Genomic DNA, 27,986 nt, shown 5'->3' with positions numbered 1-27,986 from the left:
GCCTCCTCACCCTGACTCTCATACTGACAGGAGGAACCACAGAGCTCTGTTAGGTTAAAGCTCATCTTCTGAAGTTGGGATGTTTTTCCTCCAAAAGGTTCCAGAGGAATCACCTCAAACCAGATGTTGGACTGGATTTTATTTCAATGTCATTTGTGAATGTTAGAGCCTCATTTTCAACAGCAGAACTATAAAGGCTGAAAAAGGTTATTATTTTGGAGAAAGTATCATCAACATCAATATTTCCACTAAATAAGAGGCAAAAATTTTTTTTGTTTGATAAAGGAAAAGCCTCTCAGACTCTGAGCCCGACAGCACCAAGCTATTTTTTATATTAGATAATTAATTTAATTTCACATAATTATCGCGGTAGAAGCCATTTGTTTGTTAGATACTTAATGACCCAGATAGCACATGATGTTAAATCAACGTTGAAAAATAGTTAGAATCGTTGATTTTTGGTTGAAGTCGACAAAGGACGGTGGATCAACCATCAAACAACCATCCAATCAAACCGTTGAAACTGTGTCATTGAATCAATGTTGTTTTGTGGTTGAAATCTAATGACTGAAATGCTGATGTCTGATCAACATCTGATCAATATTGAATCAATGTCAGATGTATTGCCGCACCCCTTCCCCTCCTCTCCTCCTCATCAGAGCTCTGGGTCAGAGGATTTTATTACTGAGTGGGGGTTATCACATTTAAATTAACCACTGCAGAGGATAGTCGGTGGTGATTCCTTTCTGTACATTTTCTTACTTGTTCATAACAATTCTCACTGACTGTGTGTGTGTGATATATTGACACAAAAACATCTACAACTTACTACAAGGAGTGGAGGGGTCCACCCCCACCGTTTACATGAGTGGGATGTCCCAAACACACAGCTGCTTCGCTGTTGGCTTGTTGGAAAATATGTTAATTCAATGTTGAATTATCATCACAAAGGTTGCATGTTTGGTTGAGGTCGACAACTGATGGTGGATCAACTATAAAACAACCATTCAATTCTAGCCAATTAACTAATGTTGAAACTGTGTCATTGAATCAATGTTGTTTTGTGGTTGACATCAAATAAATGAAATGCCAACGTCGAATCCAGTGTGTTTCAGCACTGGTCCTCCAGGCCCTACAAGTTTTAGGCATTTCCCTACTTCAACACACATGATATTAATTGACGTCTGATTAACGGGGTTTTGCTGAACTGAAAAAACGCAGGTCAGTTTGATTGACGTCAAGGTTTGGGGAAGAACTACTCAGATAGCACACAATGTTAATTCAATGTTGAATTATGATCACAAAGGCTGCATGTATGGTTCAGGTCAACGACAGAAGCTGGATCAACCATCAAACAACCATTCAATTCTAGCCAATTAACATTCATTGATTGAAATGCCACATCGAATCCAGTGTTTTTCAGCACTGGCACCAGGCACACTGCCCTGCAAGTTTTAGCCATTTCCCTAATTCAGCACACATGATTTTAATTAACATTTGATTAACAAGGTTTTGCTGAACTGAAAGCATGCAGGTCAGTTTGCCTTGAGGATAAGGTTTGGGGAAAAACTAGTAATCAAAGTGTTCAGGTGTTTTTTGCACCCCTCACCACCGCCTGCCATTCAAACGCCCAACCCCCTTCCCTCCACCTGCCAAAAACACACACACACCTCTTTCCCCCCACCTGGGCCCATCTACCCCTCAATTGGGTGAAACAACTTTAATTTTAAGTGAGGGTTTTTCATTTTTTAAAAGATTGTTTTGGCTAGTGGCCTTTATTTGATAGTTAATTGACAGGAAAGTGGGTAATGAGAGAAGGGGGGTAATGCAGCAAAGGTTGCCAAGGTCAGGAATTGAACCTGCGACAGCTGCGTTGAGGACTGAGGCCTTGATTGTGGTTTGTGCTTAACCCCTGCGCCACCACAGCACAACCCCTTTTAGGTGAGGGTTAATCACGTTTTAACTTAAGCACTATGTGTTGACAACACTGAGTTGTGATTCCGTTCTGTACCCAGATTCACTAGCGGAACAAGTCAGCGTTGGGCCGGGGGGCGGGGCTAATTACCGGACCCCTAACGAATCACCAGGCCCCTGACGTTTATCGCCTGCGCTACCAGAAACTGTTGAGCGAGGGGCGGGGAGGTTGGTCTGCGTCTTTTGGTTGATCTTTACCCAGGAAACACATCGGCTAAACCGTGAGTGAAACGGTCACTGGGACTGACTAGTATATATTCCATTGAGGGAAAGTAACTTTAACATTAAATAGACCTTTCTCAACAGGCGGTAGACTTTCTCAGTCTATAATCAGATATTTAAGCCCCCCCCCATAGCTCTGCACCTGCCCAGATTGCACATGATGGCAATTCAACATTGAATTAACATCTTTTGCCAACAAGCCAACAGCGAAGTGGCTGTGTGTTTGGGACATCCCACTCATGTAAATGGTGGGGGTGGACCGCTCCACTCCTTGTAGTAAGTTGTAGATGTTTTTGTGTCAATATATCACACTCAAATGGTCAGTAGGACTTTTTTATGAAAAAGAAAGAAAATGTACAGAAATGAATCTTCACCCACTATCCTTTACAGAGGTTAATTTAGAATGTAATACCCCCACTCACTAATAAAATGCTCTGACCCAGAGCTCTGATGAGGAGGAGAGGAGGGGAAGGGGTGTGGCAAAAGAGCTGACATTGATTCAACATTGATTCAACATTGATTCAACATTGATCAGTCGTTGATCAGACATTAGCATTTCATTCATTAAATTTCAACCACAAAACAACATTGATTCAATGACACAGTTTCAGCATCGGTTACTTGGCTGGAGGTGGATGGTTGTTTGATGGTTGATCAACCGTCAGTTGTTGACCTCAACCAAAAATCAACCATTCTGACTATAATTCAACATTTATTTACCGTTGTGTGCAATCTGGGCAGTTTGTTGCAGCCCTCATCACCTCCTCATCTCCCCCTACTCCCTCCCAAGCCTCCCCCACCCAGCCGCTCCTCCCAACCTTCTCCTCTTTACCCCCTCTCATCCCTTCTTCCCTCCCCCTCCTTGAGCTCTGGGTCAGAACATTTTATTACTAGGTGGGGGTTAATCATGTTTCAAATTAAGCACTACATGTTGAGAACAGTGGGTTGTGATTTCTTTCTGTACATTTTCTTACTTGTCTGTAAATATTATTACTGACTGTGCATAATGTGTTGACACAAAAACATCTACAAGTCTGTACTAGGAGTTGTACAGTCCACCTCCCCGATTTTACACTTGTGGTTTGTCCCAACCAAACAGCCACTTTGCTGCTGGCTTGTTTGCTACCGGCTTCTGAATTGAATTCTCCGCTGAGCACTTTTATGGTAAGTTTTTCAATATTACTTTGATCTTAAATGTGTTTATTGAAAAATAAGGGCATTGTTTTGTGCCCATAGTAATCCTGGTTATTTTGGGGCAAAACGGATATTTTTAATAATTGAGGTCATGTCTCCTTTTGTATTATTTTCATCCTACCCACCACTCCAGGCCTAAGTATGAAATCCTGCGAGATTTTGTGGGATTTGAGTTTTTAAAATAGGGCGGGGCCTATTGTTTGGTCTGGGAGAACATGTGGTGGACAAGAAAGTGTAAGGCTGGCTGGTCCAGGTGGGCTTTAAATTGTTGTGATAGTAATCACTTGTTTTTAACTTTTTATTATGATATGCTTAGGGACGTGCTTAAATGAGCCTCTGTACCAGAACAGCTGAGTTGGATGATTACATGACCATCTGCAGCCATCAAGAAGTGCAGAAGGTTGTTAATCATCCACAGATTCAATCCAGGTGAGGCAGAAGGGAAACACTTAACATGTAAGGCAGGTGAAACACTGAACTAAACCTGCTAATGACTGATTCAGTCTGTTGATCCTTGGATTGGTAACTGGTTAAATTGAACTGGACTATTGTTACTTGTGTGGGATCTTTATTAGCATATAGACACTTTTTAAGGAATTTAATCAACTTATTTGGAAATATTTGTAGTTGATGGAAGATTGAACCAGCTATTTGATGGAAGTTTATTCTGTATAAATTATAATTTTTCCAACTACACTATAAATCACCTTTTGTTCGATTTATTTGTCTCTGGTGTGTTAAATAAACCTGATCCTCCCTGAGTTTTATTGTTAGGTTTTCTGATAAACAGCCCTTTATTTTAAATATTGATTTAATATCAATATCGTAAATCCTACACTATACTGCAGCTTGATGGGTAAATGTAGTTGTATATGTAAACATTAAGATAAATATTAATGAGAGATTAAGATATTAATTTAACAGTGAGTGTACATGGGGAACTATATGGTTTGTATTTGTTCTCAGACTTGTAACCAGTACACTGTTTAATCTTTCATTGTGTTTCAGAACTTTTCAAATGTTTATCATATTTCTAACTGGCACCTTCCTCACTTTTATTTTTTTCAGCTGTTGCTCTGCAGTTTGACCGAAAGCTGACTCTTGAGGACTGCAGCAAAATTGTCAAGAAGTGGCTTCATTATGCGCCAGAATGAGAGGAAGACATTGCAAGGAATCAAAGTGACGCCAACCAGAGTCAAACTGGGGTTACCACAACTTGTACTGTTTCCCTACTTCATACAGTACAAAGCTTAACTTCATGGACTCTGTTCTTCTGTGGACAACATACTGTTGTTTTGACAGTCAAAAAGGAATCAAATATGTTTAAAGATCTGTCCCTCTTTTCTTAAATAAAATGTTAAATCAAACCCATGTTGTCATTTTTAAACTTTTGTACACAGTCTACCCATCATCTGCCAATAATACAGTGTTTAACACCAGTGAAGAAACTTTTAGTGGCATGTTATGATGTAGACCTATCAGACCTAAAATGTACATAAATCCTTAGCTTTCATTCAATATAAAAACAACCCAAATCTGCATGTACATCCACAGTCAAATGAGTGTTGAATCAACATTGATTCAATGTAGAATTAACACAAATATGCATGCAGATCCACGTTCAGATGATGGTTGAATCACCATTGATTCCTAACTTATTCAATGTAGAATCAACACAAATCTGCATGTACATCCACAGTCAAATGAGTGTTGAATCAACATTGATTCAATGTAGAATTAACACAAATATGCATGCAGATCCACGTTCAGATGATGGTTGAATCACCATTGATTCCTAACTTATTCAATGTAGAATCAACACAAATCTGCATGTACATCCACAGTCAAATGAGTGTTGAATCAACATTGATTCAATGTAGAATCAACCGAAATCCGGATGCAGATCCACGTTCAGATGATGGTTGACTCAACATTGATATAATGTAGAATCAACATTGATTCATAACTGATTCAATGTAATATCAACACAAATATGCATACAAGTTGACATACAGATGATGGTTGAATCAACATTGATATAATGTCAGTTATGGTTGAAACCCTAACGTTGATTCAACATACAAGTCACCGACCACTTTCAATGTTGTTTCAATGTCAGCGTTCAACGTTGATTCAATGTTTCTGGCTGACATTGATTCAATGTTGTTTCAATCATTCTGTGCTATCTGGGGAACCATATTTATCGTGTTTGATGTTTGTTGCGAATGACGTATAGTCACAAAGAACGAGATCATTAGTCCAAGTTTGTCATTTATTGAACGTTCAGAAATTTCAGGGGCTGTAAAGCGCCTCAGCAAAGGTAAAACAACCTGAACAGGTGAAACCACTCCTACCTTTTTATTCTCTGTCTCTTTGTCATTTAAGCACAGCCGTAGCTATGGCAACCTCCTGTTGCGCTCCACAAGCCGACCATAGATTACGTTAAACATAACATTTAGTCCGTAACCATATTAGGTTTGCAGGCCTGATATTTATTTTGCATCATTAATAGGCCTCCCTGAACACAGCGGTGGTTGATTAGTTAATTTTAAACTTCTGCTCTGCTAGTTATTTTGGTAATGGAACCGAAACGCACAGAATTGCGCAACACCTTGTTGAAACAATAATCACTAAGATTATTATTTTTGTTGGGTTTTGTTGAGAAACGAACACGTTTTGTTGATTTTTTTTTGTTTGTTTTGTTGTTGTTGTTCTTTAATAAAGTTACGAATGTTTTGATAAGCCAATCAGAGGAGGACTTGCTGGTTTCAGCCTCCTGGCGGTGTTCAGTTTGTCACCCATTGCTGAGATCGACTCAAAACCTTCCGCGGTCTAGCAAAGCACGAACAGTTCAGAAACAATATGAAATGGGAAAAAAGTATTTATTAACTTGTTTTAGATTGTTCTTTAAAAACTAATCAGTCACGGCTGATTAGTGGGTGAACTCACAGCTGCACTGATTTTTACTGCAGCAGCAGCTCCCCTCTCTTGCAGGTTCTTAAAATACGGTAAGATACCGACATCTGTGGTTTTCCCTTAGTAAAATTGGCCATATCCTTTTGGTAAATTAAAGATACTGATGGAAGAGAAAAATTAGGTGGCATTGCCCTTTACCCAACTTCATCTTCGTCCAAGCAGCAGGGCCTACCATCCAGTTCTCCAAATGTGACAAATCTACATGGGATGTACCACCGACAAATAACTGCAGTGGCTGATATCAGGAAATCCTACCAATGGCTGGAAAAAGCTGGACTCAAGGACAGAGGCCCTCATCCTGGCTGCACATGAACAGGCCCTAAACACCAGAGCAATAGAGGCTCAGATCTACCACACCAGACAAGACCCAAGGTGTAGGTTGTGCATCTCATAATGATGGTGGCGACGGCTGTAGGAGTTTGCCCTACAATTGGTAGATTGCTAGTTCGTTTCTTGGTCCTCCTTTGAGATTTCAGTTTGATATATCAAAGTCTTTATAGATTTAATTATTAAAAAAGAAACCAAAGTATCACACCAGCATTCTAATCTATGTAAATTACTTTTGCAGTCTGGTTTATGGTTTTACATCATAGATATAAACATCAGCAAGTGGTGCTACAGTGGCGCAGGGGCGAAGCACAACCCACGAATTGAGGCCTTAGTCCTCATGCTGGTGGTTGCAGGTTCGATTCCCAGCCTGGCGACATTTGCCGCATGTCTTCCCCCTCTCTCATAACTCTCTTTCCTGTCAAACTATTTTCAAATAAAGGCCACTAGAGCCAACAAAACCTAAAAAAAAAACATCAGCGAAATTTGGAATTTTGGCTCATAATATGTTTATGGAGTTATTGTAATTCCATGTATTTTCTACAGTAATTAAGTGCTTTTTATATTACAGTCAACAATCGTAACTATTTTACCATTTTTTGCCATAAATTTGCGGACTTATTTTGCAGTGTTGACTGACGGTGATTCCATGTATTTTCTACGGTAATAAAATGTTTCGGATTTTACGGTCAGAAACTGTCGTATTTTACCATTTCTTTCCGTGAAATTTACGGACTTTTTTTTTTTTTTACAGTGTATATACAGTTTCAGCGTCACCTAATGCTACCATACTTATTCAGCCACCAAGTACAATGTTCAGGAGAATGCAAAAAACATAATTTTTAATAGTATGTATTTTGTTAGTAATATTTTTTAAAAAACGTCATCACTGAGAGCTGAAGTACTTGATGACTCAGCAAAGAATTATTCTATTTAAGTGTGGAGAACTATACCAATTTTTTTATTTATCAATGATAAGACAAGGCTCTACTTTAGTGAAGGTTTTCTGTTTGTTTTGTTTTAAGAACAACAAAAATGTTAACAATCAAATCTTTTACTAAGCATCAAAATGTTTCTTCCGCGTTATATTTTCCGCAGGGTTATTTTCCACTGAAGACTGGACTATTTAAATATTCGTAGCCTTTATATGCAAGCCCCGCCCACTTTACATGTTATTAAAATTATGGAGTTTGGTTTATGACTTTATTAAATGTGAAATAACAGTGAAAAGGGCTGAATAAATGTCTTAATCAAAATATGCAACAAATAGACCCACTGAGCTTGATCACAAATAATTCATTTTTGTTAAAGAACTACATGATCCAAGGGGCTTCGCTCCATGATCTGTAGTCAGCCGTTCATGGTAGTGTTATCATTTGTTAACTCAATTTTACGCACACTCCTCCTCCAGAAAGACCCTCCTACTTCAAGTGACCACTATACAATCCCAGTAAGCTTATAAGCACACAGACGCTGTTGTGCGCATGAAATTTCCACTGAACGCAGGCATGGCAAAAGATGCTCGAGACAACTGGGAAAGTCCTACGCAGTTTGTACTGGCTTGTGTTTCATATGCCGTCGGACTGGGAAACGTATGGAGGTTTCCTTACCTCTGTCAAATGCACGGTGGAGGTAAGTTATGCATTCTTATCTCCGCTTACTTTACTGTAATGTCCATGTCTGTCAGATGCGTAAACAGCTGATGTTTGTGTGGTCTACTTTATTGTTTTATTGTGGAAGCTAAAGCTGTTTGAAGAGTAATTGTGCGGAATCTGTTCCATTTCATTTATCAGATCAGTGGCGTTCAATGCCCGTTAAAATAGCCAGGTCCAGTATTTTAAATGAGACGCTGTGCTTTATTTCAAGCTTGAAAAATAGATGGGAGTCTAAACGTATGTGGAATGCTTGGTATGAATAAGTCTTTGTGATACAGTGAGCAGAGGCAAACGCCGGGTGGGACTTAACTGTTTTAAAGCGAGACGTGTGTTTGGTGGTAAATTTCCATAAGGGAACCCAGAGCTGCTATTGTTACCAGGCTGTTGATTCACAGATAAAAAATAACCGTGGAACACTGGTCACCACAAAGCTGCGTGCAGTGGAAAGCATTTCTGTCAAATAATTACTTCTTCGGTTTTAAAAGGTGGAGAGGTTATACTTTACGGATTGTTAGTTATGAAGAAAAAATGACGGATAAATCTTCATGATTCATAAGGTCTTTCTTATAGTTTAAAGTCGAGACTGCGCGGTGTAAAACATTGTATTAAATGTCGTGGTGACAGAATACCAGTTTCCTCACCGTGTCGATGTGTTGATTTTCTGCAGGTGAAAACATGCCTCATGTAGACTTTCAGGGTCATCAGAACCCAATCTAAGAACTTGCTCATTACCTTGGAATAAACAACGAAGAGATCACGAGACATGATATAGTTTATTTAAGGGCTAAGATTATGGTTTAAATTATAGTCCACTGCGCCGTAGTACGTTTAAACATTTAAAACAATCTTTGTACATCATTAGTTTGCTTCATTCTGAGGAAGGGGAGAAAACATGCAGAGATAAAACTGCGAAGGATTAGAAGATGTTGATGATCTACTAACGCAACGTGATCAGGAGCCTTTAATGTTTCCTATAACTCCATAAACTGCTTTGAAGAAAGAGTGCAATTTCCGATTGATGTCATTGCTCACCTTTTAAATGAACCTTTTTCAGTTTTGCAAACCAGTGTGCTTCAAATGTTTATGATGAGACGTACATCATAAAATTTCACAAACAGCATGCCTATTCTTTGACCAAAAGGCACTTTTTCATTTTTAATAGCTATGTTTTTATATACATTAAAATTGTGAATATTAGATTCCTGTAAAAGTCATGTTAGGATTTTTGGGTTTAATGTCCATCCATGCATCCATTCATCCAATCTCTTATTATTATTTGGGTTCTGGCCGCTGGGGTAGCTGCCTAATCAGAGAGACTCAGACTTCCCTCTCCCCAGCCACTTGGGCAGCGCTGGCCCACGGTATAAGCAAACTAAGCGGCCACTTAGAGCCCCAAGGCCACTAGAGGCCCCCCTAAGTGGAACTGATTTTTTTTTAATGATTTCTATGTTATTATTATTAAACACACAATTTCATTCTAAAGTTGTGATTTCATTTTACAAAAAAATATATATAACATATGCAGGGGCGCCGTAAAGGAGGGAAAACTTATGACAATTCCAAGGGCCCCTGACCAACAGGGGGCCCTCCACAATTTTTTATTTTTTATTTTTCATAGAAATTTAAAAAAATGGGGCCCTATCAATTACAAAATTAATTATATTGTGTTTTCTAAAATTGTTTTTAGCAGTAAAAATTTAGTGTCAACCCTCCCAGACCATAAAACACACATCTATATTTGCCCTGAAGCCCCCCTGGATCTTCATGAAATGGTTCATTCCTGCTTGGCGCTTGACATTGACGGTGTTCAGCAGCAGTCAGTAGAAGACGAGAATGACTGTGGCAGTTACTATGCTTCCAAGAAAAATAATAGTTAGGCTTTCAATTAATAGAGACAGAAAGAGAAAAAGGTAAAAGTGTCAATTTATAACCCAGTTTTTTTCCAAGAGAGGTGGATAGACTGTGTGAGATTATCAACCATTTATCATAGTTAGCTTAGCTACAAACTGCTGTTTGCCTCCATTTCACTAGCATTTAATGAATTAAGGAAAAAAATTACCAAGACATTCATATATTGAATGTCTTGGTACCACTTAACAAATGAATCAGTCAGCAGCAGCTCTAGCCCACGTCCCTCCTGACCTGTCCTCTCCTAAGTGAAATTAAAGTTGCAGTATGTAACGTTAATAAAATATTTTTTTTTACATATTTGTTAAACTGTCATTATGTTGTGACAGTACGGCATGAGAGATAATCTGTTAAAAATCTAGTGCTGTCAATCACAATCTCATGTTGCTGCTCATCCTTCCTCCCCTCGCTCTGTGTTATGCTGCAGCTAGCGCAGCCTGTTGTGAATGCTCAGTCTGGTTAGCATACCTACCAATAACAGCAGATAAACATTTCTCCTGTAACGACAAGTTGTTTTTCCACCATTAGCACATTTAGCAGTGAGTGAATGAGGTTGATTGACAGCACTAAGAGCATCCTACTGGTTCTGATTGGTTGTTTTTGGTCAGAAAGTTGCATTACTTTAGCTAGCAATAGCAGCTCAGGAAGGAGGTGGAGGAGATTGATTGTTTTCAAAGATTATCTGTCTCATAGCAAACTATCACGACATGGTGACAGCTTTAACAAATATGGAGAAAACATTTTTTTTTTTATTAAAGTTATGTTCTGCAGCTTGAATAAAATGCAACTACATAGCATTTTTTGAGAAGTCTGGATTGCTTCATCTATATTTTGCATGTTGCCTATGACTGTTACTTGTGGGGAGAGACATTTCAGTAACTTAAAACCAATAGAAAAATATTTAAGCAACCTACTTGCATACTGTATGTGGACTGCTGGGTGTTAAATTCATGAGCAGTAAATATTGTGCTAGTTGTCACTATTGGACCAAAGAAAGCAAGACAGTTGCAAGCCTTTAAAATTGCGACACTTTTGATGGGTTAGTTAGACTCAAAATATTGTAACAGCAGCTGCGCGGGGGGGCCCAATTTAATTTTTTGTCATGGGGCCCAAGATTCCTGGCAGCGCCCCTGAAGGTATACCTAGAATTCATACAAAAAGAAAAATAAATTGCTCTTGAGGTCCCCCTGGTGGCCGCTGTAGGTCACGCTTTACCAGTAATATGACCTGCATCACAATGTAAAGAGCGCATCCAAACGTCCAAAGCACTAGTGGAAGATAAGTTAATAAAACAATGTCTCAAAAAAAAGAAGAAAGAGGGAGAATAGAAAAAAAACACAAGATAAATGTTTGTTTTCATGTGTGTTGGAAATGTAATATTTATCAAAAACATTTGTGGAGTTGCTAATAGAAACTTAGCATGATAGTGACCTTGAGCGGTCCAGTTCAACATCCAAACATTTATGCTAGAATGTTTGTATTTGTGTGAAACTGAGTTCTAACTTTAGGGTCTTGTTGTCGACCCTAAATGTTTCTGAGGGTTTTTTGGCTTCAAAACGGTATATTTGATAAAGTTTAATAACAATAAATGAAACTTCTCAATGTTTGATATTATCTAGCAAAATGTTTTTACATCAGGTTACATGGCTACTACATTAATATATTGATGAGCTACTCTAAGCTGTAGGTGGTGATATGTTGTTTGCTGCTGATAATTTATGTGACTAAAACAAACATTATTTTTACATCAACTTCTAAGTTATGTGAAACTTCTCTAATGAAAGTTGTTTAAAGGCACAGAATCAACTCAGTACCGGTCAACGTTCTCAGATGAAAAAGACTCATCTGGTACGAATTAAAAATTTTAGCTCTTCTAATTACACTTAAGAGAAATTAATTTAACCCTTTCATGCATGAATTTTGATCCTTTGTGTCAGGATTTTTTTTCCATTTTTATTTTATTTTCATAAGGGATAAAAAAGGTAGGAAAATTGTTTTTGTAAAAAACATATTTTTTATTTTATGTTTCTAAGGTGATCAATTGTAATTTTCTCCAAATATAAAGTTGTTATTTCAAAACTATATCTGTAGTATTGTTCTTTAAGGGTTGTCTGATGTCACAATATTTTTTTTACCTGCAAGAGCCGTTGACAGTAGAAGGAGGGTCAGGGGCGGTTGGCATGCTTTTATGTCTGTCGGCCGTATTGGATTTAACAAAAATAAATTCTTGCATTTGCAGCTGATGTCCAGTGTGCATTTATAACATAGAAATCCACAAGAAGCACAAGAAAATGACTTTTAGATAGCTGTCCACTGTAGTGACCACTATGCATGAAAGGGTTAATCAAGGAATGTCATAAATATGTGTGTATATTTTCTATCTTATGTAGGGGTGCACTAATTGCAGTTTTCTGGTCGATTATCAATTTTGATTTTGGCCCATATCAATTTTTATCATCTGAAATGTTAATAAATAAAGCAAGAAAGTCACTGAGTTGGCAGCAGTGGCGTGAATATTGTTAACTGCAAGCATGCACTTTCTTCAGCTCCTCAGGGGGAACCCCAAGGCCTTCCCTGGCCATCCTATCAATTTAATCCCTCCATCATGTCAGAGGTCTTCCTCTGGGTCTCCTTCTGGTGGGGTGTGTCCAGAACACCTCACCAGGGAGGCGTCCATCCTAATCGAATGGCCGGGCCACCTCATCTGGCTTCTTTCGATATTCATGAGAAGTGGCTCTACTCAGCGTTCCTCCTAGATCAGTGTTTCCCAACCCTGTTCCTCAGGGAGCACTGCCTTGGATGTTTCATATGTTTACCTGCTCTAATGCACCTCAATCAGCTGATTGCAGTTAATCAAACGCCTGATAATTGAAATTCCCTGGGCTGAAGCAAGGAAACACTTAAAACATGCAGGGCAGTGTGCCTAGAGGACCAGAGTTGGGAAACAATGTCTGAGATGTCTGAACTTCTCACTCTATTTCTAAGAGAGCTCTGATGTCATGCAGAGGAAACTTATTTCTGCTCAGCTCTTGCTTCACAATAGATCATTGCTGCACCTTATCACAGCAGATCCCGCAACAATCCCCCATCGATCTCCTGCTCCATTTTTTCCTCATTTGTGAACAAGACCCTGAGATACTTGAACTTCTCCGTTGGGCAGAACTTAATTCCCAACCTGGAGAAGGCACTCTACTCTTTTATGGTTTAAGAACATAGTTTTGGATTTTGAGGTACCAAATTTCCTCCCGACCGCTGCAGTGAAAGCTAGAAATTATGAAACCAGAAGAACATCACTGTCTTCAAAATGGAAAGACCCGATTCTGGGGCCACCAAAATGGTTCCTGTGCAATCAGAGGGTCGCCGGACCATCTCTGTCATTTTGTCCTTGAGAAAAACACAAGGTCAGAAGGGTCAATGGTCTGATAGAGCAGTTTTACTTGTGTCAGACTGATCCAGGAAAGCTGTGGCTACAATCCAGTAGCTATTCAATTGAATCATCTGGCCACCACAGGGTAGTACATAACCAGCATACAAACAAAGGCAGTTCAATACTGCAGTATATAAGTTTTAGAAATATATTTCTTGAAACCATTAGCATATTTTGACAGTATGGTGAAACAGATAATCTGTGAAAAAAATCGAGGTCCTCTGCCTTCTCCCAGGTCTCCCGGTGCTAACCAATCTGTCATGATGTGTGTAGATTGGGACCCAATAGCAGCAGGCAGAAGACGTTGAATGTGGATGTTTTAATAAAGAAATTCAAATTACAAAAAAATTCAATGATCCAGGGAAATCCAAAAAGAAAAACAAAGCAAACTGAAGACAACAGGGAACAACAGGTAATCCAGGGAGGGAAACATGGGTAGAAAAAAGCATAGTGATGAGCAGGGTAACATGGAACAATGGACCTAACTAGATGAGACGATTGATTGCAGGTATGAGTAGTTGGCACAGGAGGTAGCTGACAGGCGAGGAGAAGATGGCACAGAGAAGCTAAGGAGATATACTGGGGAAAACAAAAGGGAGCTGAAAATACTTCCTATACTAAAGAAAAACTAAGACTAAAGAAAACCTGATGAACTAGAAGAGAAAAAGACGAGGGAAAAACTCAAACAGAAACAGGACTGATCTAACAACAATAAGAACTAAGGAACATAGAGCTAGACTAACTAGAAGATCTAAACAAAGAAATAACCTAACTAGAATGGCTAAAGAAAGAATGACAAAGATTCAGACAAAAGGACTAACTAAAGCAAAAGTGACAAAATAAGAAAACTAGAAACACTACAAGGGGAGCTAGAGGGAATAAATACTTAACTGGAGCTACTAAAGAAAGCTATCCCTAAACTCAGACATGCAAGAATAACTGAACCTAGGGTGATGAAATAACTAAGAAATAAACATTACTAGAAATACTACAGGGAGGCTGAATAACTATAGGATAAAATAAAAATAATCTAAGTATAATCACCAAAGAAAGCTTGACATGGACTCAGACATTCAAGAATAACAGAACCTAAGGTATCTAAAGAAAAAACCTAACTAGAAACACTGTGAAGGATTGAAAATGCCTATGGTCAACATCATCTGTTGGCAGAAAGGTAACATAATAATGTGAATTATGCTGTCAATAGCAGCCTAAGCATCTGAATATAATCATTGCATTTTTTGAACTTCAGAATTTGTCATTTAGTGAGGGTGGTCTCCTCCAGACCCTACCACGATGTTTCTATGTGGTCATCATGGGTACATAACGGTAGCCCATGATGGAAAAGATCTCAATATCTGATAAATAGGCCTCTGTAAAGCATCCTAAAGTTTATCTACTATTTCTGATTAACCCTTTTAAAACTAACAAACTAGATATGAGTAACACCCAAAACAAACCAACCCAATACACACACCAAAGAACCTATTAAAGTTATAGCCTAAGCTTGTGACTTCAAATTGCAGCTCAGAATCGCCTCCCATAGACAGACAGTACAGGTATATTATACATTTTCTGAATCTTTAAAGTCTGTTGAGTACAAACCGGATTCCAAAAAAGTTGGGACACTAAACAAATTGTGAATAAAAACTGAATGCAATGATGTGGAGATGGCAAATGTCAATATTTTATTTGTAGTAGAACATATATGGCAGATCAAAAGTTTAATCTCAGTAAATGTAACATTTTAAAGGAAAAATATATTGATTACAAATTTCACAATGTCTACAAATCCCAAAAACGTTGGGACAAGTAGCAATAAGTGGCTGGAAAAAGGAAATTGAACATATAACAAACAGCTGGAAGACCAATTAACACTAATTAGGTCAATTGACAACATGATTGGATATAAAAAGAGCTTCTTAGAGTGTCAGTGTCTCTCTGAAGCCAAGATGGTAAGAGGATCACCAATTCCACCATTGTTGTGCAGAAAGATAGTGCAGCAATACCAGAATGGTGTTACCCAGCGTAAAATAGCAAAGTTATCATCATCAACTGTGCATAACATCATCAAAAGATTCAGAGAATCTGGAATAATCTCTGTGCGTAAGGGTCAAGGCTGTAAAACTCTACTGGATGCTTGTGATCTCCGGGCCCTTAAACGTCACTGCACCTCAAACAGGAATGCCACTGTCAAGGAAATAACAGCATGGGCTCAGGAATACTTCCAGAAAGCATTGCCAGTGAACACAATCCACCGTGCCATCCGCCGCTGCCAGCTGAAACTCTACAGTGCAAAGAGGAAGCCATTTCTAAGCTCCACAAGCTCAGCCGTTTGCACTGGGCTAGGAGTCATTTAAAATGGAGTGAAGCAAAATGGACGACTGTTCTGTGGTCAGATGAGTCACGATTTGAAGTTCTTTATGGAAGACTGGGACGCCATGTCATCCGGACCAGAGAGGACAAGGATAACCCAAGTTGTTATCAACGCTCTGTTCAGAAGCTGCATCACTGATATGGGATGGGGCTGCATGAGAGCTGGTGGCCTGGGCAGCTTGCATGTCTGGAAAGGCCCCATTAAAGCAGAGAGCTATGTTCAGGTTCTAGAACAACATATGCTCCCATCTAGACTTCATCTCTTTCAGGGAAGACCCTGCATTTTTCAACAACATAAAGCCAGATCACATTCTGCAGCAATCATAACATCATGGCTACGTAGGAGAAGGATCCGGGTTCTGACATGGCCAGCCTGCAGTCCAGAACATTTGGCACATCATAAAGAGGAAGGTGTGACAAAAAAGGCCCAAGACGATTGAACAGTTAGAGGCCTGTATTAGACATGAATGTAGAGCAATTCTATTTCTAAACTCGAGACACTGGTCTCCTCTGTCCCTAGACGTCTGAGTGTTGTAAGAAGAAGGGGAGATGCCACACAGTGGTAAAAATGGCTTTGTCCCAACTTTTTTGGGATTTGTTGACATCATGAAATTTTGAAACAACAAAGTTTTACTTTAAAATGATACGTTCTCTTAGTTTAAACTTTTAATTTGTGATTTGTGTCCTATTGTGAATAAAATATTAGATGTTGGCACCTCCACATCATTGCATTCAGTTTTTATTCACAATTTGTTTAGTGTCCCAACTTTTTTGGAATCCGGTTCGTACATTAGTTGTTAACTTCTGTGTCCCTGATGTCCCTGAATACCTCTGGGTTAGGGTTAGGGTTATCTAGTTTAGTCAAGAAATGTGGAAAAATGTGTATTATTTTTGGTTTAATGAGCTCTAGTGACCTCTGTGTTGGTCAGAGAGACTCAAAACCTGACTTAAATGAAAGCCAAGAGTGTCCCCTTTAAGATGGTACCAAAGACTATATTATAGACCTTTGACAAATGGTCTATAATATAGACCATATATCTGGTTTACCAAGAGCCTAAACCAGACATACACCAGTTTAGAAAAACAGAGTTTGTCCACAGGGGTTGTTAACTTCATGAGCTGATAAGAGAGAATATGGAATTTAAAAAAATGTTGAAATTAAGATGGTTATTATTTGCTATTCAGATAAGTAGGCGTAGGCAGACTAAGTTCAGCATTCCTAATGTTGTGTTCCGTGTTTTCTGTGTAGTTGTTTTTGAGGTTTTCTGTTTAGTCCTGTTCCTGTCCTGTCTTCCCTGTTGTTTGCTTCCCAGGTGTGTCTCATTCCCTGATTACCCTCCCTGTATATTTAAGTCCAGCTGTTGTCTTTGTCTCTTGTCGAATCCTCGTTGTATGTCTGCTGTCAGTTGTCATTGCTGTTGCTTGCTGTTTGTCAGTTTGTCTGATAGCCTTTCCAGTTGAACTGAGAAGTCCTGGTCGGCTGAGCTCCCGTTGTCAGTCTTTTAGGTTCAGTTGCTACCAGTTTAAGCTGTTTGCTTAAGTTCTCTGCTGTGTCAATTAATATCATTTACCAGAGTTTTAGTTTGGTCACAGTGATTTATCAACAATTCAATTTAAACATTCAGTTTTCTTTTATAGGTGGAACCTACCACTAAAAACAGGGACAAAAAATAAGGATTATTTGAAAAGCTTCAAACTACAAATCAACGCCAAAAAGGCAATCTGTATGTTTTGTTGACACACAATTAACAGGCTGACATAATCTTCTTCACAACTTTATTTGTTATGATTTTGTTCAGGTTACAATAATATGCTATAATAGCCTCAACTTCACCTTCTATTTATAGATCAATAGATCACAAACTCAGAACTCTGGTGATCAAGACAAATGCTTTGTAGAAATGCATTCTCCCCACTACAAATCCATTTTACAATATATGAGGCCATTTTCACATGTAATCCTGCCAGTAATTTATAACTTGTAGATGCTATTTGATATTTCAGTGTATTTGCCTAAAATGTATCTAATTCATGCATTTCTTTCAGGGCTTGGCGTTATTTTTGAACCCTAGTTCTCAATTAGAAATTGCATTAAAACAAGAGGATTCTGGAAAACTAAACCTGGGCATTATAGCATAATATTTATCCTTAAGAGGCATTTATTTCAACCTTCAAGTAATAACTGTGCCATCCCAAGATCCCATTGTTTGACATTGTTTCACTCTCTGTTTGTACCCACAGATGTTAATAAAGGGAAAGTAGTAAAGGCTAAAAAACTTTCTTTGTATATAACTAGGATTTTAATATGAAGAAGCATTTTAAATATGCTAGCAATAAATAAATAATACTAATGACAATTATGGAATTACATTTCAGACAGAGTAAACCAATTGTGCAATGTTGCTGCAAAGTCAAGAATTTCTTTGGTAATTTACACATTAACTATTTGAGTAGATCATTTTCATCACCTAAGCAGGCTTCGCGGAATGGCTGAAGGACTGTTGGTTATAGTAGATTGCTACATACCAGCCACTACCTAACACCTTCTTACAACTCGGCTTTGTAACAACCTCTGCTGCCAGCTCACAGTAAGAAAAGCCATAGATTTAACACATTGCTTATAGAGAGGTGGAAAGAAGGCTGAGGCTGGCTTTAAAAGTCATTGTAAATGACATCAACAACAAAAGAAATGGAATAGTACTCTTAAAATTGGAGATGATCTTACATTTTAACTTGATTTTCTTTTACAGATTGTCCAAGAAAAGGATAAGCATCACTGATTGTTCTGATCAGAAGTTAATGCACACCAATTGTTGAATAAACTTGGATCATTTCAATACTAAATATTATTAAATATATTTTTCAGTGTGGAATGATAAAACAACATACAACAACTTTGTATTCATTAGCCATAAATAACTACACCTGAACTAATGTTTGGAAATTTGACCTGTAACAACTTAAAAAGAAATTATGCACTTCTGTAGACAACAAAGTTCTGAATAATGCTGGCTAGAGTTAATTTAAATTTGTTGGTCTCTTGGCACCAGCCTGGCTTTTAGATGCGGTACATATATTTTCAATAGGGTTTCAGTTATGGCGATTTCAGCCATATATTTCAGGCTACTTTATCCAATGTAAAACCTGTTTTGATGTGTATTTGGGATTAAGGTTCTGTTGTAAAGACCAGTTGTGTTTAAGATGTTGATTGGAGGTAAAACTAAAGAATTTGGATTTTGTCCTCCATTTTTATTATTTTCCTGCAGAGCACCAGTATTAATGATGCAGAAACAGACACTCAGCATAATGCTATCATCACCTTGTTTGAATATTGGTACAGTATTCTAATGTCTCAATGCCTCTCTTCTGCTTCTCCAAGCAGTTGCCTCATCATTGTGGCTAAATAGCATGACCTTGGTTTCCTGAGATGGTAAAAATTTCTCCAGAAGTTCTTTGACCTGTTCATGTGAATGTTGATAATATTGGTGATGCTTGGTGTTGATTTTGGAGCAGGGGCTTTCTTCTTCTTCTTTCTTTCTTCTTGCACTCTACCCTCATAGTCCATGTTTACATAAAAGTTGCCTTACTCTGAGCTGTGACACTGGTGTTCCTCCAACTTCTAATTTATTGTGAATTTAAGTCCTAAGAAAACATCAAATTGTTAAGGATGATGAAAACAGACTGACACTAGACTTCTAGAATGCTTGCAGCAGATCCCTCTCCTCAACCCCAGTTTGTTTACCATGCTTAAAAGACAAGTACATTTCCATATTTTGTTAATGAAGATTTAACAAAGTATTTGAGGGGATGTATATTTGGGCATAAATGTATACATTTAACCCTGCATAGACAATATGTACCTTGCCTATTGATTACATATACTTATGTAATCAAATAACCTCTCTGCTTTATATCGGGGACGAGAGAGCAGCATAAAAGCAACTTATGCAACCTAACATTCATCTGCAAAGGTGAGGAAAAATGGAATGATTTTTCCATGTTTGGAAAAAATTTACATCATTCATGCACAGAAAAAACTGTCAATAGTCAAAGAGCAGCCATAAAAAAGCCTATGTGAAATACAACTCACTGGCTGGTAGTTGGTAAACATCTGCTGATCAGTCAGAAATAAATGAGACCATTTTTAATCAACTTTTCAAATTATATTGGTGTGATCATTTTACAGTCTTCTGTAAATTAACTAGATCTGGAGTTAATAATTATGTGACCAAACTATTCCATCGCTCAGAGTTGGGGTTTTGGTGCTGGTATCAGTGTCTTACATCTACACTTGTTTTTGCAGTTAGGTTTAACTGGCATTGTAGAAGATTAGCCACTGGAAGGTGGCATGTAGATGATACTGTTAAACAGGTGAATGGTGCTGGCCACAGCAAGCGGATCCTGCTATTTGGGACAGTAATGGAATTAAGTCTATGTCCTGTAGTGTGCAACAACACCTTTCTCTTCTGCTCTCCTCTATACAACTTCCTCAAAGCCAGTTTTGCTGACATCTGTCCAGTTGGGTTGAGAGGCACATTGGGATCAGGTGGGAAAAGTTCTGGTAGACAGGAAGTCAAAAACCAACTGGCACTGTCTGGACCAAGTAAATCCTTTCCCCCTTTTTCCACATGTCAAAACTGTGGGGTAGTTCTCCAGGAAAACCCCTCAACAAATTTTTAACATGAACCAAAGCTGTGAAAGCATTTTAAGTCCCACAAGCTCTCTGGAGAGAAACTAGTCTTTGATTGTGTCCTGTTCTTAGTCATGATCAAGGCCCTTTCCTCAGTTTCCCAAAAAATTCACCTCCCTCTGCATAAAATACCACTTATCACAATGAAGTACGAGTCTCATTCTATAGACTCTCACAAATACACATTTGAGAGCTTTAAAAACGGTCATGAAAGACATCCTGTGGACCCAAGTCTCATCTAGCTAGAGGTCACTTACCTGCAAAAGGAGAGGAAGACCTAGCAGAGCCAGATTGACTTACACTTCCCTTGCCACATCATTCCTTATATAAAACACTTTGACATGACAAAATAGATGCCCTTATGCTATCTTGTAGTGTTTTATGAAAGGGACAATAGCCAATTGATCACAGGAAGATCAGTAAGTCAGAGAAAGCACAGGGTGCATTTAAGACACTCAATGTAACTTTAAAACAATAACAACAGATATAGGAATGTAACAAAATAGTCTACTAGATTTTCTACAAACATGTTAATAATTTCTCATGTCATATCAGAACCTCGATCAACAGGAGGAGGGTATAAATTTGATATGGAAGTACTAAATTGTGAGTGCCTGTGCTTTCTGTACTTAGTCGATGTTTGCTCTGTTGTTATTTAAGCGCGGTCAGGCTTGTAAAGAGTACACTGAGATGATTAATTTGCTGCAAATGAATGAACAGAAGGTTCAAAGGTAAAAAATAAAAAGTAAACAAAAATAAAGGTTCCTTGCTCCAGTTCTAAAAACAATTTTTAAAATCCTCCTGACATTTAGCAGCATTTCAAGAAATTTTACCAAAAAAAAAAAAAAAAAAAAACTGTTCCAGAAATGTAATTCTTACCCTTCTTTCTAATATTTAAGTTAAGCAACAACTTTCTTTGTGGCCTTGAAAGTAAAGCTACAGTATGTGACATAAAGTTGTACTGCATCTGCTTTGTGCTTTCTTACACTTGTTTCACAACAGGCACGTGCAGAGGGGGTGGCTGGGGGTGCTTGAGCACCTGCCCTTTTTGCTCCTTGCCCCAAAGTGCCCTTTTGGTCAATTTTTTTATTTCTTTATTTTTTGCATTATTATTTTCAAAGCCCTCTTCTGACACATAATAACATGTACTAAAATTATGTTATTTTTTTTTTTTTGTACAACATAATAAGCCTTCCGGTCACCTTGTTACCTTTGACCTTTTGCCCGTGACGCATGACGCAGTTGCCTCTCGCACAGTGAGATAAGGCGGCTAACTGGAGCTCAGCATAGCGAACGTTCCAGATTACAGATCAGTTTTTGGTGAATTATATATATATAAAAAAAAACGTTTTTGGTGAATAAAGTGGAGTAGACTTGCTACTTGTCAGATGACGGAAAACGTTGAAGTATCGTTTCTGCTTCAGCACGGAGTCGCGGTTTAAGCAGAGAGGTAATGAAATACAACAGACACTGACAGGCCTCTGCGTCTGGTTTACTCTGAAGAACCACTGAGCGGGAGGAGACAGCCAGGTGAGGAAAAACTGTTCTTATCTATCGATTCAGTATTTTTATCATGCAGACGTTAGGCTGGTGTTGTTTTGCCATTAGCTAGCTGCTAGCTAACGACTTTGCTAGCAAAGCTAGATAACAAAAAGCTTCTTCCCTGTGTACGAGGCACATCGCCCGTCCAAAACTTATCATCTCCATAATGAATATATGTCCGATCTTCTAATTTCCTTTGCTGCATAATGTACATCGCATTTATTCTGGCGTTAGATAAACATAGCACTTAAATAATAGTCCAACAAGGATATTCATTTAGAATTAAAAATAACTCATCCTGAATTACCATGATAGATATAATGTGTGTCTTTAATGAAGGGGAAAAAACTCAACCCAGACTTTAAGTTTAGGGTCTGGTTCGCAGAGTATGTAGTTAAATTTTTTCCCCAATTATTCAATGGGAAAAAATAAACTAACCTCAGTTAAGTAAAATAAAATTGTAATCAAAACTTTTGGAATTGTAATGATTTCTTTTTTAAAAAAACAAATTCTTTTGTTTAAAAAAACTTTTTTTAAATTAAATAACTAATTTTTGTCTTGTGAACTTAAAAAGTTATTTGCCAAACATAAACTTTTATTTGCACACATCAGAAATCTTTTGCTATGATTTTGGGTCCTGCCCATGACGTCATGTGAGAATCACAAGCAAAACTTTGAGTCAAACAAAAACTTTGAATATCAAGAAAAGATTTCTGACATGCACAAATAAGTTTGTTTTGCAAAAAAAATTCACTTCATGAGACAAATGTGTGATTTAAATGTTTAAAAAAGTTTTAAGCAAAACTCAGTAGGCTTTTCCCATAGTGACATGCATTAACAATTCAATTTTTGCTTTTTTGTTTTTTTTGTTTTTTTCTTTTTTTCTGCAGTTCCACCTTAAAGTTTGATGCAGCTCTGCTTTCCTGAATGGACCATCTTCATCTCCACTGCAGCAAACAGGCAGCTCTTTTTTGTATAGATTACAGTCACTAAAAGGTTGCATTGTGCCCTTGTTTATATTTTTAATAGTGTAATTCTGTAAAGACAAAATATGTAAATCGGAGCTAAACCACCAGCTCTGATTTACATATCTTGCTGAATTGTGGGTTTGAATATCGCAATACTTTCCTATAACAAAATAGACCTGCAGAAAGAAATTACTAATCAAATATCTTACATATGCATAGTTGTATGCTCTGTATAGAGATTTACCTTAGCTTTGATTGTATATTTCACAATTTTGTAATTTATCATTGTTTATTAAACTCTGAAAGCTGTGTGGCTTTGTCAATATAGAATGCGGTAAGATGTGCCCTTTTTTCTTTTTTGAGCACCTGCCCTTTAGTGGTCTCAGCACGGCCCTGTTTCACAACTTAGGTTATAGTGGTTAGGGGCTTAAGAATATCCCCTGAGGTGGATCAGAGTTTAATGTTGGTTCATCAATTTCAACCCCCAATATTATGATGAGACCTTTCAGTTGATCACAAGGATAATATAAAACACACACAGATCACGAAACAAACTGACTACAAACATGATATTAAGGCTGTAGCCTTAATACGTTTGTAGTCAGTTTCACACTATTGGGCCCTGGTCTCAGAGCCATAGGCGTAAACATAGACATCATATACGTAGACGCCTCATGGAGCGCTGAGTTGTATGTAACAGCGTCCCCCATCTTCTATGTGGGGGTCCTTACCCCCTCAATCTTGGAAAAGTCTAGAATCCCCCACCCCCCATAAATCATGAAAGAACCCCTTGTATTTAAACAATATCAATAGAATAAAGGCAATAGAAACAAAGAACGAAGTAAATCTGCCATTCATCTAAGAAAAAAAATTTTTTAGGTCCCCCCCACTATTGTTAGAACAATGGTTCAGTCCAAAGTGAAAGAGGAGCAACAGCTGCGCTGTTGAACGACACAGGCTCCTAGAGCCGCCAGTTGTTAGCTGTGGCTCTGCAGCACAAACAAAAAACTTAAAGCAAAAGACATGTAACACGTTTTATTTACTTTCACTGCTCAATAGGAAGAAACATATTGACAATAAACAGTTTGTTATTTCATTACTTTGGCTGAATGATGATAAACTGCCATGTTATGCCTTGGAAATCAAAACTAGCAAAACTGCTACATTGCTTTCATACACTTAGCTCCTTTTTCTGTCGAAGGTAGCCAATATTTCAATTATATTTAGCTCTCTAACTCTTACTTTAATAAGAAGAGTTTGAAACGGGATGGAGTGGTTGAGCTTTACCACTAGCCGACAGCTCAGTATGGGAGCCGAGAGCAGAGGGGCTACTGCAGTTGACAGTAAAACAAAATAAAGTATGTCTTTATTTCTTACCATCTTCAATGTAGAGTCTTTAAAACCACAAAATAAAATCTGAATAATTTTCTAGAAAACTCTGGTGCTGACCTTTAAGTTTAAGTTATGATACTTCCCAAATATTCAATTCCTGCATATTTATAGGTTCTCAGCCAGGACATGAAAAAACCCCATCAAAAATAAAAGTTTAAAGCAACGCAAGTTAGAATTTAAATAACATATGATTTGTATTGAGAACAACTGCAATAAATGAGGAATTTTATTAAGTGGAGTTACTTATTAAAACCTGTTTTTAATTAGAGCCTTAAGTTTTTGTAAAGGTGTAACAGAGATTAGATCTGTGACACCTGAACCAAATTCATATCTAAGCAACATTTGAATCTTAGTTTGACTTCTGTGGGTCTCAGCAGGTTGTTTATTGAGAAAAACACTTTGGTTATTCATTGCTACTTACTCGTCATTTTTGATGGTGCAGCTTGAACACACACAAAAAAATAACCACATTTTACTATAACTTTGCTGACCCCCCTCCCCCCAAAAAAATTGCTCTTAAAAAATTTCCCTGTTATGGTCCCCCCCAAATAATGAGATGGGATTTACGCCCTTGCTCAGAGGCATATATTTTTGCCATTCTCTATGGCTTCAACACTTCACCAATCTGAGAGTCATACATCCACTGTATGACTCAACCCAACAGTCATGAAACATACTGCACCATACTGGGTTTTGGGTTGGGATGTTTTTTTGTGTTTTTCTGTTTTATCAGTTCTGCTTTAGTTCACTTAAGTTCAGCCTTTCATGGTCATTCTAGTTTCAGTATTTACTGTTACTTATTTTGGTTAGATTTGTCTTGTTCCTGTTTTTCTTTGTTTTGGTCCCTCATGGTGTTTCTAGTTGTGTTTGTTTCTTAGGAATTTTGCACTCTAGGTCTAGTTGTTGTTTAGTGTGAAGAGTCTATTTCTTTAGTGATTCTTGTTAGGGTCTCTGTCTAGACCTTTTTGTTTATTGTAGATTGTATGTTCCTTATTAGATCAGTCTAGTTTCTGTTCAGTTCTTTTACAGTTTCTATTATATTATGATTCTTTAATGTTAGAATTATTTCATGCTCCCCTGAAAAAATTTCATTGAATGGCAGCAAACCCTAATCCCTCAATCCTTCATACATGTAGCAACAGAGGAAAGGAAAATGTCACCTTAACAGGAAGAAACCTCCAGCAGAACCAGTACCTGGTTCAGTCTGAACAGCCATCTTCCACGACCGACTGGGGTTTGAGGAAAATAAACAGAGAAATGGAAGCAATGATCCAGGAGTTATTTCTACATTAGAGAAAAGTAAGAAGTTAATGGCACTAGAGTAGATAAAGTAGTCACTTTAGTAGCTTCATCTAGGAGAGAAACACATCTTAACAGATGAGCTGAGCCCGTTTAAAGTCTATAGGATGAAAGAAAGCACATGCATTTAGTCATATGTACAGCTCAGCTTTGTCCAAGAGAGCGACATGTTTGGACACTAAAAGACAGGACAAGAATGTTCTCTGCAAGTATGTGTGAGTTTGACATGGATATTTCATCACTTATTATGTTATTTTGTTCAGATATTAATATATTGGCCACTTTAAACAAATCTTCTTTAAACCAACAATGGAAAAAACTGAATGTTATCCAGTTTTTGACTCACCTTATTAGTTTATAATTTTCTTCATTCAGCTTGGCTTCCATAACATTATTTTCAATTACCAAGACATTGTTGGTCTACTTCTAAGCTATTATTTTTAAAGATGTTGCACAGCGTTTAAATAATTGAAATTATAAAAGGCATATTAATTTTGAAAATGAACCTTTGCAACATCAGCCCTTATTGATGTTAAGTGGAGGTGTTTGCTACTCTAAATTGTCAGAGTCTCATATTGTCACCTGCAGGGGGTTTCCTGATTCCCTATCTGCTCATGCTGCTTCTGGAAGGCGTGCCTTTGTTCTACTTGGAGCTAGCCATTGGCCAGAAAATGCGTCTGGGCAGCATCGGTGCATGGACTGCTATAAGTCCATATTTAGGAGGACTTGGTAAAAGTCTAGATTACAAACACAACATTTTCTGATGCTAACTTTAATACTCATTCATTGCTTTCTAACCTTTATCCTATTTTACCTATATCGTTTCAGGACTTGCCAGTGTTGTGACATCAGTGTACTTATGTCTCTATTACAACATTATCAATGCATGGAGTTTCTGGTACCTCTTTCACTCATTTCAAGTGAGTTGGTTATTAAATGCTCTATTTTTTTTTTTTTTTTTAGCAAATTCTGAAACTGTGTTGGACCTGCTGGGACTTAGGACTGTGTTGCATTGTGAAGAATTATAACATGTTGATAATTTGCCAAAGCAAAGAGATGTTTAAATCATCTTTATTACGTTCTATCTTCATTATATACACACTCAGCAGTTCACCTGTCTTTCTTCTAACTTTATGAATTAGCTTTTATGTAGTAATATTGGACTTAACCTAAATGCAATCTAAGTTTGGAAAAAGCAAAACCTTCTGTAGCCAAATATTTGAAGTCCTAAATTTCATGTATTTAGCACTTCAAAAAAAATTCTTAAATTATTGGACTATTTTAATTTAGCTGCGTCAGGTAAATTTGGGTCAATTAGCTGACTCAAATTGGAAAAAAACTGTCTAAATTAAAACCTGTTCAGAATCTATTGATTTTACAGTAACAAGTTGTGATATATTTTGGCTGACTTCTAATGTCTGTCCTACTGTGCTCCTTGCATCCCCACCACCTCCCCTCCAAGTCTGTCTTGCCCTGGGCAGCTTGCCCTGTAAATTCCAACCGGACCGGACCTATGGAGGAGTGTGAAAAAGCTTCACCCACCCAGTATTTCTTCTACAGAGAAACCCTTAACATCTCTCCCTCTATTGAAAAGAGTGGCGGCATTCAAACAGGCCAAGCGCTGTGTTTCCTGCTTGCATGGGTGATAACTTATCTATTCATTATCCGAGGTGTAAAGTCAACTGGAAAGGCAAGAAAGCTTCCTTATTTACAGACTCAATAAAGCAATATCATCTGCAATTGCATATATAACAGTTTACTGTAATATTGTGATCCTTCATATTGTTTCCTGATAAATTCACCTCACCATATTGAAAGCATTGCACCAATAATGGTGCTGTTTGACTTTTGTAGGTAGTATACTTCACTGCAACATTTCCATATGTTGTCCTGCTCATCTACTTGATTCGAGGCATGACTCTTCATGGAGCTCTAAATGGTGTCAAATACATGTTCACACCCAAGGTGAGAATGGATTGGCTTTAGGAATATGTACGAGGCCTTATCACTTTGCTTTAGACATCAGAACGCTGGGG

The 27,986-nt window shown here is 37.8% G+C and overlaps 1 protein-coding gene and 1 long non-coding RNA gene across 3 annotated transcripts in view; both read left to right on the top strand.

Annotated features, from left to right (window-relative positions):
• The first annotated feature begins 1,952 nt into the window (after positions 1 to 1,952).
• Positions 1,953 to 4,757, top strand: LOC148155197 (uncharacterized). 2 transcript variants are annotated; one of them, XR_015765674.1, is made up of 3 exons: positions 1,953 to 3,360; positions 3,707 to 3,819; positions 4,459 to 4,757. It is a non-coding gene; the product is annotated as an uncharacterized LOC148155197 (long non-coding RNA). The 2 variants fall into 2 exon arrangements; XR_015765673.1 differs by having other exon boundaries at positions 1,953 to 3,819.
• A 21,788-nt stretch (positions 4,758 to 26,545) lies between these two features.
• Positions 26,546 to 27,986, top strand: part of slc6a20 (solute carrier family 6 member 20) — a 34,473-nt gene continuing 33,032 nt past the window's right edge. Inside the window, exons 1-3 of the mRNA XM_088013625.1 lie at positions 26,546 to 26,679; positions 26,779 to 26,870; positions 27,413 to 27,915. Of these exons, the coding sequence (XP_087869751.1) occupies positions 27,865 to 27,915 (51 nt within the window). The 5' untranslated portion in view covers positions 26,546 to 26,679; positions 26,779 to 26,870; positions 27,413 to 27,864. The remainder of the gene's footprint in view (positions 26,680 to 26,778; positions 26,871 to 27,412; positions 27,916 to 27,986) is intronic.

This window comes from Poecilia mexicana, unplaced genomic scaffold (genome assembly GCF_051168715.1).
Source record: "Poecilia mexicana isolate PSO_F unplaced genomic scaffold, ASM5116871v1 scaffold_16, whole genome shotgun sequence".
Taxonomy (NCBI): domain Eukaryota; kingdom Metazoa; phylum Chordata; class Actinopteri; order Cyprinodontiformes; family Poeciliidae; genus Poecilia; species Poecilia mexicana.
The sequence above is the reverse complement of the archived record's forward strand: the minus strand, read 5'-3'. Positions and strand labels throughout refer to the sequence as shown.